The sequence below is a fragment of the Chiloscyllium punctatum genome, chromosome 40 (genome assembly GCF_047496795.1).
Source record: "Chiloscyllium punctatum isolate Juve2018m chromosome 40, sChiPun1.3, whole genome shotgun sequence".
NCBI classification, from domain to species: Eukaryota; Metazoa; Chordata; class Chondrichthyes; order Orectolobiformes; family Hemiscylliidae; genus Chiloscyllium; species Chiloscyllium punctatum.
The window spans coordinates 35,419,576-35,432,599 of record NC_092778.1 but is presented as its reverse complement, the minus strand read 5'-3'; the positions used below and the strand labels follow the sequence as shown (position 1 = coordinate 35,432,599).

Below are 13,024 nucleotides of genomic sequence, written 5' to 3'. Positions count from 1 at the left end.
TACATTGGCATCACAACTGTTTGGCATTGACTGGGTGGACTCTGTCTTTTCCTGTTCATTATTTGAATTAATTTCTCTGCTCATAAAAATTATGGAGCAAATCCATCTCTCAGTCTCATCCCACAAGATTGACCATAGTGTCTGCACAGAAAAACACCAACACCATCTGTTCATGCTAGAGCATCTTAGCGGAAACTCTGCTTTTCCAGAGTGAGCAACGAAAACAATCCAACAGTGGATGTTTTAAAACAGTTATTTAATTATTTTATTCCCTGTAAAAGAAAAGGGAAAATAAAGTACTGGCACCTGAAATATTTTTGTAACAAGGTCTCAAGGGAAGATCTTCTGGTAACCAGGAATAAAAGCTACTGTAAACAGGTACAGCCTGTAAATAAGAAGCAGCTCCTGCTTGATTTTACATCGACGACACTAACACTTGGCTCTGATCCGACCTTCAAAACCAAAACAAGCAACTGCCTGCAGCAAGAAGACATACACAAACACAATGCTCACAATACAAAGTCTCATTCCAGGGCCCCTTTGCAGATCAAGAATATTCTTATAAGATGGTGCCAATGTTGGTTTAAGGGGCACAAGAAATGCAATCTTGTCAACATCACTTGCATTTTTTTTAAAGAAAAAAGAAGATTGAAGCTTAGTTAAAATATTGGGAACATTAAATTGAAACAACCTGATAACAGAAGCGGATTGTTACCATTCATGTAGAGTGACCAGGTTAGCACAGGAAAGGATAACTTGTGGCCTGGTCAGGATGCATTTCAATATCAAAAATCAATAGTGTTTGAAAACTACAAAGTCTTTGTGGTTTATAGTCCACGAGCAACCAACACAAGTGCCATTACTCATGAGAGTCAAGATTAGAATGGTGCTGGAAAAGCATAGCAGGTCAGGCAGCATCCAAGGAGCTGGAAAAGTGATATTCCTGGTGAAGGGCTCCTGCCCGAAATGTCGATTTTCTTGCCCCTCAAATGCTGCTTGACCTGCTATGCTTTTCCAGCACCACTCTAATGTGGACTCTAATCTCCGACATCTGTAGTACTCACTTTTGCTTGTTACTCACGTGAGCCAGATTCATTGTTGACACACTATTCTTCATAGAAGGTAAATGATGAAGTCCAAGACTGCCATGCCCACAGTACATACATATGGTGACCCAATTATTGACAAAAATCCTTAAATTCTACTTTGATGAAGATACTGAGGGCAATTAGTGTCTGTCACTCCAGCTGAAATCAGTTAACAGTACAGTTGGAGACTGAACCTGCAGATTCTGCTCTGTATGAACAGGCCAAAGACAAAGCAAGATCATAGACGATGCTCTTTTGCGGGAGAATGAGAATTTACAGGTTAAGTTAAAAAGGCCAACCACAAAAGTAATCATGTCTGGATTACTACTGGAGTGGAGTGAAGAACAAATTGGCATAGGGTAAATAAGATCAGAGAGTGAATGCAAAGTTCAAAGACTGGTGTGGGAAAAATGGGTTTTAATAAAAAGACTGGAACCAGTATAGGGGAAAGACAGCGCTTTTCAGTTGAGAGTGACTTTACTTGCAAAATGCTAGGGGACTTGCGTTCTGGAAAGTCAAGCAACTAGGGTTATTTATAAGCCCTTAAGCTAAAGGGTTAGTGGGGTTGGAGGCAGCAGTATGTGCAGAGAAGATCAGCATGAGGTTTCCTTGCCCTATGTCTGACCTGATGCCATGAAACTCCATTGGATCCAAAGTTGATGTTGAGACTCCTAGAGAAACTCCCATCTAATATTTACCACCATGCTGTTAACTCCGCAGAATCTGTCCTGCTGGTAGGACAGTACATGCACAAGATGGCTATAGTGTTTTCTGAGACTGTGTGCAAGATAGTATTCCCTGAGCATAACTATGTCAGCTTGACTAGTCTGTGATACAATTCTCCCAATCTTGACATTAGTCCTCAGATGTTGGTAAGGAGGAATTTGCAAGATCATAAGGGCGAAGTCTGCCATGCTTCTGGTTTTGTTCCTTTGAGATTTTTAAATTATTGATATATTTCAGAGAACAATTTAAGAGTCAATGATATGGAGAGTCTGGAGTCACATGTAGGCCAGCTCAGGCAAGCAATTATTGACCTGAACATTTGGCCAGAGGGCAGTTAAGAGTCAACCTCATTACTGTGGGTCTGAGGATGGCAGTATGTTTTACCCCCTAAAGGACATTAATGAACCAGATGGGCATCCACAATTGATAATGGATTCATGGTCATCATTAGAGTTTCAATTATACACTTTTCTCACTGAATTGCGGTATGGTGGGATTTGAAACTAGGACCCAGAATATTACTTGGGTCTGGGATTACTACAGTCACAAAACTACAATGCCATCTCCTCCACATTATGAAGAAATACATATGCATTGGAGACACTTCAGTGAAGTGTCAAAATCTTCAGAATGGTTTACTCCAGAGAACTGTGGAAGCTGAGTATAGAATATATTCACTGCTGAAATAAGACATTTTTAAAATAGGGGAAATCCAAGGTTATGAGGAACAAACAGGACAGTGGAGGCGAAGCCAACATATGATCAGCTAAGATCTTGCTGAATGGCAGGGTAGCTTGGGAGACCAATAGTCTACTGTTGTTCCTAGTTCTAATATTCAAAGACTGGATGTGAATAGGGCACATTGTAATGAAAGTTCACAAGTCTTAACTGGTTGTGCTGCCAAAAGAAAAGTTCAAACACAACTCTTATGAAAAAAGATACTAGTGTCTTATTTTAAACCAACACATGCCTAGACATGCCTCACCAGCCCACTGTGTATATCCAGCTGTTGCAACTCTCTGCCAAGGATCAGTAACTGGAGAGCACAAAAACAACCACCAAAAACAAAATACTTTTCATTCTTAACCAGATTATTTAGGTCACCTCATAATACTAAACTCAAATCCTAGCTATGCTTATCAGCCTGTCTGGAAATAATTTTAGTAGTGTTGGATAACCTTGTTGTGTTAACACTGGGTCTCAATGAAAGGCTGTGTTGTGAAATGTTAATGAACGTGCTTCGCCAGTGGCAGAGTTTCCAAAACAGGGCATGCTTTAAAGTACAGATGATATCAATAATTTTTTGTGCTGATTACTAGCTTTCCTACAAGTGCATGTCATTCGACATATTTTTTAATGATGCTACAGACAACCCACCCCTTTCCTAATGATGAGGATAAAAATAGCAAAACTAAACAGCCAAGACCATTTTTGATGGCTAAATAGGTCCACATAGATCAAAAATGCTGAGATAATTGCCTGGTCATTTTCTGCTAAATGTATGAATCCAAGCAGATTTCATGAAGCAGGTGTTTATTAAGGCCACATTAACCAAATATCAATCGTGCAACTGCTCATTAAGGTGCAAGGTGAAGTCTGACTGCAAAGAAAAAGTGCCGGGATTCTTAACACACGAGTACAACTATATCACTGAGGTAGGAAAGAGAACAGTACATTCAGGAGAAAGATTCCATTATGAACGCAACAGTCCACACTGGTGTTAATGCTCTACCAGTGCCTTTTCTCATCTTTATTCATCCATCAGCATAAAATGGATTTCTACCTTGCTCATGTTCAGATCCAGCCCACCCTTGGAGCAAACTGGTGTTTCAAATTGGAAGCCCTCTATTTGAATGCAAAACTGCCTTCTCTTTACATGTGGATCAAGCATTCAACTTTCTAACTCCATAACTGATGTTATTCCTGGGGTGGTTTCAATTCAAATTTAAATATGCTAAATTTCAGGAATTATACTATTTCACACCCAGGATGAATATAGAATCCTCAGTTTGCCTCTCAGACCATTTAAGCTCAAGATAACATCACAAGAATGAACTCTTGGGTGTTTGATGAGTTGAAGTAGTTATCAGAGGGAAAGGAGATGCTCTTTTGAGATTTTTTTTTGTTTTTAAACTTCTCAACATGCAGGAATTAGTTCTTACTCATATCTGTAGTATCTAATTTATACTGTTATTAGGTTGCAGTATTTTATTTGGGAACCTGGATTCAAGAGTGGAGAAAAAGTAGATTTGTCTTCACTTCTATGAAGGTGACATCCTTTTTTTTGCAGAAGTCAGAAAGCAATTTTGAATAGTATTCAAACAGTTTTTCCAAAAAGGAATGCGACTCAAGTTAAATGAATTGATCAGCAATCTGGGAATTAACTGATGAAATTTTGCAAAGTTGAATTTTTATAACATTCATAAAAACAGAGCAGGCCATCATCAGGTTTCAGTTAAAATAAGTCATCCAGAACAGCAATTGTTCTTGTTCTTGTTCTTCTCTTCAAATGCAGAATTCTAAGTGGCATTCAGGCTGAAAGGAAGTCTTGAGTTGCTTCAGCATTCTCAAGCAAACGAATTGGAAATAATCATTCTAGTAAGAAGTGAACGAGATGGGAGTGATACTTCACTGTAAAAAGGGTTAATTTTTTATTTTCCCTGTTTGTGCCAAGTGGTCTTATATCTCTTTGTTTTTGCTTAATAATTTTGCATTCTTTTTAGTAAAAAAAAGAAGCCTCATGTCAATATCTTCAGTGAAAGACCACCTCTGTAACCATACTGCAAAAAAAAAACTTATGATCAAGCAAGCTAAATTTCATTGAGATTTTACTTGACCAGTAATAACATCAGTTTTGATCTTAAAGGATAGGCTTGTCTGGGATAGGAATTACTTGAATTTAAGTATACCGGTAACCCTAAAAATGTATTTAGGTGAGCATCAAGTATCAAAAATCTGAAAACCAGCAGCTGTAATGATACCTTTAATATCTTACAGGTAAATGTGGGGCAATAGTTATACAAGAATCAAACAGTATATTTGAGAAAATAGAAAATCCGTCAATGGAAATATTAATTTTAGGGAGTGATTAGAAGAGCACCTAAGTGATAAAAGTCACCTAAAAGTCACATTATAATGGAAACCAAAAAAATTGTGGATACTAGCAATCAGAAACAAAAACAGAAATTGCTAGAAAAGCTCAGCATCTGAGGAAGGGTCACTGGACCTGAAACACTGACTCTAATTTCTCTCCACAGATACTTCTCGACCTGCTGAGCTTTCCCTCATCTTCCACCTGGGCAGCCTACAGCCTGGAGGACTCTACATTGAGTTCTTCAATTTCAAATAACCTCCTGTTGAATAAGGGCTGAACAATAAAGGTTGGGATAAAGTTAAGTCTCAAGGAATAGCCTTGAGGATGCTGTAGGGCATATGACTCTCAAAAATAGACATGGCCAACATCAGATAAAGCATTTGAATAATTATTTTCAAGAAGAAAATCAATGATTGCCCATTGCATGTTCCACAGATTCCCTTCATTGCTGTGTTCTTATTGGAGAGTTTGGATCGTTTAGCAATATCATAAGACAGACTGAACATTAAATTCAATACCAACTTGAACTGTCCAGGTTTGGTTCCATAATTTGTCAAAAGATAATAACATGAGTACTAGTTGACAATCAACTTCATCAACAATTCCATATGCTACACTTCACATCACAAACCTTGCAAGTAACAACTTTTCTACATTTCCACCAATGCGAAAAGCAAAATACTATAGATACTGGAAGTCTAAAATAAAAAGAAAATTTTGGAAATACTCAGTTGAGGTGGCATCTGTGGAGCGAGGAAAAATTTAATGCTTCAGGGCAATTAGCTTTTACCAGTTCTGAAGTGCAAGCATCTTTTGCCAAGTATATATTTGAAGACACATGATCTATTTAGATTTGGAAATGTTATCTCATCCCCAGTTTATTCTCATTAGTCTAGCATTTGATAAATTGGTACTTTATACTTTACAAACATTTCATGCAAGCCGCAGTCTGTTACAGACTCTATTGTACTGAATTATGAAGCTTCAATTGTCCTGTGGTAAACAGCCCTAAATTTAGGTCTTAAATCTTTTGCCCAGTGGCCTCAGTCTTGCCGAGGTTATAATTGCTGAGTCTTTGTTTATTGTTGGCCTCAAACATCCAGCTATTTTTGAAACTTGCTTTTGCTTCAGTTCAAGCTCATGTGGTGATATATTTTATGAGCAATTGTTCTTCAATGGTGCAAATAAATTGAGAAACACTTTCTGAATTAGATTTTATGCATATTAAATATAAGAAGATTTACTGCAATGGCAATGACAAACTATTATACATTGCTGTATATTTTTTCCTTCCTTTTCACTTCTTTTATCTTGGAAACTTCATTCTATTAATCATTACATAAAATAGAAGGGCTACAATAAGTGTAAACATGTTCTCTTCCAAGAACTGATTAAATTTCATGAGGAAAATATCTATGCAAGTTATGGAAGAGCCTTTCAAAAAGGATACAGCTATTTTTCTGCTCAACTTCCAGGAATTAAGTAAATATTCAAGTATCAATTTATTACTTGGCCCTGCACTCAGACAATGAGAGTGATATTTCACACCAACACCAATACTGAGTATACAGACAATAGAATGGAGTGCAACTGAATGATGAGTGACAGATCCTGATCATTTCTCTCTCCATACTGTGGCAGTAGTTACATCCAGGATGTTCCTTTTGGTGACTTGATGCCTTGTGTGATAACCTAGCCAGAAAAGTTTCAAGTCTTTTCATCAGCTGATTTTTATCCTATAAGATCTCTCAAATTCAGGTTTTAAAGTGAGTAAAAATATGATGATGAGACCAAGTGCCGGGGAATCGAATGGCTGGAGAGTCCTACCCAAGCTAACCATAGGCCTTTTTTTAAAAATTTTCTCTCTCTTTTGTAGGTATAAAAAAATTCCACTACTTTTATCAGGTAATCTCACAAGCTGAGTGAATAAGGATAAGGATTGAGCAATATTGTTTATCCGCAGAGAATAAACAGTGTGACTGATTCCATCCTCAACAAATCATTTCCAAAAGGGCATACTATCATAGATCAGAAGCAAGGTGCTGTTTTGATTTCCCTCTCTGTCAAAATGTTACCTTGACAGAGATCAGATAAATGAGTGGAGACAAGGAATTGTACCCAGGAGTCCTGGTCTAGCTATTGTCCTGGGGATTTAAAATCTAATGTTATCCCACAGATGTAAAGTGCATCGTCTGTTGTATCAGAAGACAGCAACACAGGACATTTTGTACTGTTGGGTCCCAAAGTCTACTTTGAAATAGGAGCTAAATTAGCAGGAATTACCTTTTTCAAGAGTTCTCAGCAGGCCTGTGCTTTGCATTAAATATTCAGGGAGTACTTTGGAACAAGTCTGAATACAGAGAATCTCTCCCCATCAAACCCACTCTGCACTCCAGGCACCAGTGTTACATTAAAACAAAAGAGCAAAATACTGAAGGAGCGGAACTCAATATGAACAGAAAATGCTGGAAACACACAGTGGTTTGGCAGAAATTTGTGTAGGAAGAAAATGTCATCGACCGGAATCATTAATCTGACATGACACTTCAGAGATGAAGCCCAATCTGAGTGTTTCAGTACTTTCTGTTTTTATACCAGGGCTTCAGCTTTGTTGCTCAAGGCCAACTCAACAAGGTTTGCAAAATAGTTCTTCTTTAAAAAAAATTGGCTACCCTCAAATCTTAAGATATAACTCAATGGAAAAGCAACCATCGTGCAAGGACACAGTTAAGAGTTGTCTTCATAGCTAAGTTTTTAAACCAAGCCTGATGCAGGTATCATTACTGTGCAAAATGAAGATTATCAAAAAGCAGCATGTAACATTATACAGATTAATTTTCAAATATGATTGCATAATTTGTATTTTAGGTCTACATATCTTTAAGAAATCTGTAAAAAAAAAGTACATTAGAGAAGCTAAAACAACGTTGTAAGCAGTGCCATCAGTTGCAGTACATAAAGGTGCTGTGTGTACATTATATAACATTCATACATACACACAAACACACAATAGCAGCAACCACAGAATTGAAACACATGAAAAATCTTTCAAAGAATGGGAAGATGTAATGTAAAGCAAGCGATGGTAACAAGCAGGGAAAAAGTGGCCGTGCATTATTAGGGTGAGTGTGGAGGGTATATTGGGACAGACCTCGCTGGTGCTGTTGTGGAAACTGGTCTCCTCCCCCTTCACTTCCCGCGACACTATCAGCAGAAACTCTGATTGATGATCCCGCCCATAGCCATACGGGGAACCTATACTGACCAGCTGTAACAACCAGAGCAGAGAGTTTGTAATACTACGTATGCTAAAGGAATTTTTACACTTCAAATTCACAAAAAGTGGAAATTAAACACATTTTAAAATGATTTGTATAACATTTCAAATATATTTTCACTAGTTGTTTTCAACAATGAGTGTGGCAATTATTCAAAATATATAACAGAAATATTGATCAGCAAACAATCCCTATTTTCTGATGAGGTCCTAGAATCTTGTACTCCAGAATGATTCACAGATGCCTACCCATTACTTGTTCATTGGTAGCAGTCATCGTATAGGATAACAGTTGACTGAGGGAGCAGGCATTTTTATGGGTCAGAGGAATGAAAAGAATCATCCATCAATGTGATCCTACACAAAGAGCTAGTACCCAGTTACAGAAGAACATTCAAAAGACGATGCATCAATTATATTATCTACATCTGCTTAAACAGGTAGAGTGCAAGTTCAGGTTGGAAAAGGAGATGAATGATGGACCCACATTCAAAGCATACACAAGTTGAAAGCTACCAATTAACTCAGGATCAACTCCTGGTTTGCCTTCAGGTTAGCACATTAGTCAGGGCTGCAGTGTTAAATTAGCCTTGATATCCTTGGATTATTGAGTGAAAGAAAAACGTAATTAGTAAAATTTACATTAGTTGTCCATTGACACTCTGTTGGAAAGGATATTATGGCAAGAACAGGATAAGTATGACTGTGATGTCTCACAGAACTGAAGAGCCTGTGAAAACCATGGTCTTGACTTGTTTGAAGAATGGCCAATTACGAGTAGGCTTCCAAATATGCACAGCAGCTATGAAAACTGCCCTTATATGGATAATCCTCAGAAGAGAGGAAACTCTCAAAAATTGGTAGGAATCCGTAAACTCATTTTAGTTCAGTACATTAGATGAAAATTGTACAAGGAGAAAACAATAGCATAAATCAAGGATAGCCACTTTCTGGGAGATGTACTACAATACTTGTAAGACTAAAAACTCCCAATATAAAAGATTAAGATGGAAAACGAATTTAATTAAATTATTGCTTTTCAAATGGACCATCTAAGATCTCTTCTATGGCACAAAAATATTGACTTTGATCTTTAATAGCAATTCTGCCATATCAAATTTTTGAACAAGAGAAAACCAATTCTACAGTTCACAAAACACCACACTTTGGGTATATACATACTCTGTCAAAAAGGATTGTACAAGAGATACTAGCAAACAGAAAACAGCAGTTCCAAGGAAGAATTAATGGAGTTGGGTGAACAAAGGGGTCAAACAATCATCTTTGGTGCAAGGGGTCAGGGTCGAGAAATGTAAACAGAAACAAACAATGAACCAACAGGGAATGTACTTGTGCTCTCAGAAAAGGGGACTTCTCTTCTTTGACAAGCTAATGTCAGGTTAGGGGCTAAATTGAAAAGCAGAATGAAATAGGTAGTAATGTCTGGATCACTATCTGAGACATAAGTAAATTGATACTGTCAACAAGGTTAAAGAGGTAAACACGTGGCTCAAGGATTGGTGAGGGAGAATTGAGTTTGACTTTATGGGACATTGACAACAATACTGGGAAAGGACAAAACTGTTCTGTTGGGATGGGCTTCCCCTGAATCATGCTGGGACTAGAGTTCTGGCGAATTGCATAACTAGGGCTGCAGGTAGGGCTTTAAACTAAATTGTTCAGATCGGGGGTTTTGGTGGGTTGGGAGGTGGGGGGTAGGGTTTGGGAGTACATTCCATGGAAGATTACAAAAAAAGAAGAGAGAGTTGGCACTCTTCTAATTGAAGAGCTCACCTGAGGTAAAAAAGTTCCCAGAACAAGTAATACGACAGTGTGGGGAAAGGGTCAAGATCTAACTTTACGCACAACAGATAAGGGGACAACCACGTGAAATGGGGCAGTCAACACAGGACTGAGGGTGTTATACTTACATGCCCGCAACATACAAAACATGTTGGATGAGCTGGTAGCACAGATTAAAATTGGCAGTTAAGATGTTTTAGGTATCACAGAGACATGGCTGCAAGGGGTTCAGGGCTGGGAACTAAATATCCGAGGATACAGGTCCTATTAAAAAGAACAGGTAGATGGGGTTGCCTTACTAATAAGAAACAAAATTAAATCAGTAGCAAGAAGTGACAGAGTTGGAAGGTATAGAATCTGTGGGGGTAGAAATGAGGAGTCACAAGGGAAAAAGACGATGATGGGAACTGCGTAAGGGTCTCCTAGCAGTAGTCAGGATGTAGGGAAGAAAATAAATCAGGAGATAGAAAAGACATGTAAGAAAGGCACTATTACAATAATCATGAGACTTCAATATGCAGGTGAGTTGGTAAAATCAGGTTGGTAGTAGATCTCAAGAAAAGGAATTTGTGGAACATGTTTTTGGAGCAGCTTGTGGTAGAATCCACTAGAGAACAGGCAATTCTGGATTTAGTGATCAGACAGATTAAAGGAACTGAAGGTGAAGGAACGCTAGGGAGAAGTGACTATAATATGACAATTCATCTTGCAGTTTGAAGGGGGAGAAGATTGAATAAGATGAATGGCATTACGATTGAGTAAAGGTTATTACAAAAATGAGGGGGGAGGTGGCTAGAGTTGATTGGAAGGAAAGCCTAGCAGGGAAGTTGAGCATTAATGTCAGGAATTTCTGGGGGCAATTCAGGAGGCATAGCAGAAATTCATTCCAAGAAAGAAGAAACATACTAAGGAGAGGATGAAGCAACCATGATGACAAGGGAACTTAGGGACAACATAAAAGCAAACGATAAAGCGTACAATGTGGTAAAGATTAGCATGAAGCCTTTCAAAATTAAAAGAGCAATAAGGGAGGGTAGAAGATGGGAGGAAGCTGGCTAGCGATATAAAAGATTATAAGAGTTTTTTTTAAAATACCTACAAGGTAAGAGAGGCAAGAGTGGGGACACATTTACTGTTGGAAAATGAGGCTGGAGTAGTAATGGGGACAAAGAAATGGAACGTATGAATGGAAACTTTACATCAGCTTTCACACTGGAAGACACCAGCAACATATCAGAACTTCAAAAGAATTGGGGGAATAGGTGAGTGCAGTGGACATCACTAAGGAGAAGGTGCTGGGGAAGCTGAAAGGTCTGAAGGCGGATAAATCACCCGGACTGGATGGACTACATCCCAGAGTTCTGAAGGTGACAGCTAAGGGAATTGCAGAGGCATTGGCAGTGATCTTTCAAGAATCACCAAAGTCAGGGTAGGTTGCAGAGGACTGGAAAATGGCTAATGTAACAGTACCCTTTAAAAAAGATAGGGAGAGATAGAGGCAGAGGTCAGGAAATTACAGGCAGGTTAGCCTAACTTCAGTCTTTGGTAAGGTTTTAGAATCCATTATTAAGGGCGTGATTGTAGAGTACTTTGAAGCGTATGGTAAAACAGGACAAAATCAATGCTGATTCATCGAGAGGAGATCATGCCTGATAAATCTATTCAAATGCTTTGAGATGGTAACAAGTTAGATAAAGGACAGCCAGTGGATTTGGTCTATTTGGTGGGAGAAATAGCAAAAGCACTTGTGGCAATTTTCCAAAATTTGCCAGACTCTGGGGGTAGTTCAAAGAGATTGGAAAACAGCAAAGGGTGGTAGACAAAAGATGGGGAATTATAGGCTGGTTAGCTAAACTTCTGTAGGAGGTAAAATGCTAGAGTCTATTATCAAGGAAGAAGTTGCAAGGCATCCAGATAAAAATTGTTCCGTTGGACAGACGCAGCATGGGCCGATGCTTAATCAACCTTTTGTAATTTTAAGTCATTATGAGTATGGTAGACAATCGGGACCCAGTAGATGTGGAGTACCTAGATTTCCAAAAGGCCTTTGTCAAGGTGCCGCACAAGAGGCTGCTACATATGATAAAGATGCATGGAATTACTGGTAAAGTATTAGCATGGATACACGATTGGTTGACTAACAGGAAGCAAAGAGTGGGGATAAATGAGTGCAATTCTGGTTGGCAATCAGTAACTAGTGGTGTGCCTCAGGGATCAGTGTTGGGACCGCAATTATTCACAATTTACATCGATGATTTGGAGTTGGGGATCACAGCTAGTGTGTCAAAGTTTGCAGATGACACTAAGATGAGTGGCACAGCAAAATGGACAGAGGACTGTGAAATTTCGCAGAGGAACATAGATACTTGAAGTGAGTGGGGCAAAAGTCTGACAGATGGAATACAATATTAATAACTGTGAAGTCATCCATTTTGGTAGGAGCAGTAGTAAAAAGGACTATTACTTGAATGGTAAAAAGTTGCAGTACGCTGCTATGCAGAGGGACCTGGGTATCCTTGTGCATGAATCACAGAAGGTTGGTCTGCAGGTACAACAAGTAATTAGGAAGGCAAATGGAATTTTGTTCTTCATTGCTAAAGGGATTGAGTTTAAAAGCAGGGAGGTCATGTTGCAGCTGTGAGGCCACATCTGGGGTACTGCATAAAGTTTTGGTCTCCTTACTTGAAAAAGGATATACTGGCTGCAGAAGTGGTTCACTATGTTGATTCCGGAGTTGAGGGGGTTGGCTTATGAGGAGAGACTGAGTAGACTGGGATTATATTCATTGGAAATCAAAAGGATGAGGGGGAACCTTATAGAAACATATGAAATTATGAAGGGAATAGATAAAGGTAGACAGAGAGAGGATGTTTCCACTGGCAGGTGAAACTAGGACAAGAGGGCATAGCCTCAAAATTAGGGGGAGCAGGTTTAGGAGTGAATTGAGAAGGAACTTCAAGAGGGTTGTGAATCTATGGTATTCCTTGCCCAGTGACGTAGTTGATACTATTCAATAAACATTTTCAAAGCTAAGAT

General features: G+C 38.6%; 1 protein-coding gene across 1 annotated transcript in view; it reads right to left on the bottom strand.

Moving 5' to 3' along the window:
* Nucleotides 1–13,024, bottom strand: part of LOC140464459 (BTB/POZ domain-containing protein KCTD5-like) — a 76,486-nt gene that overhangs the window by 12,144 nt on the left and 51,318 nt on the right. The window contains exon 5 of the mRNA XM_072559528.1: nucleotides 8,060–8,176. Coding sequence (XP_072415629.1) covers nucleotides 8,060–8,176 — 117 coding nt within the window. The remainder of the gene's footprint in view (nucleotides 1–8,059; nucleotides 8,177–13,024) is intronic.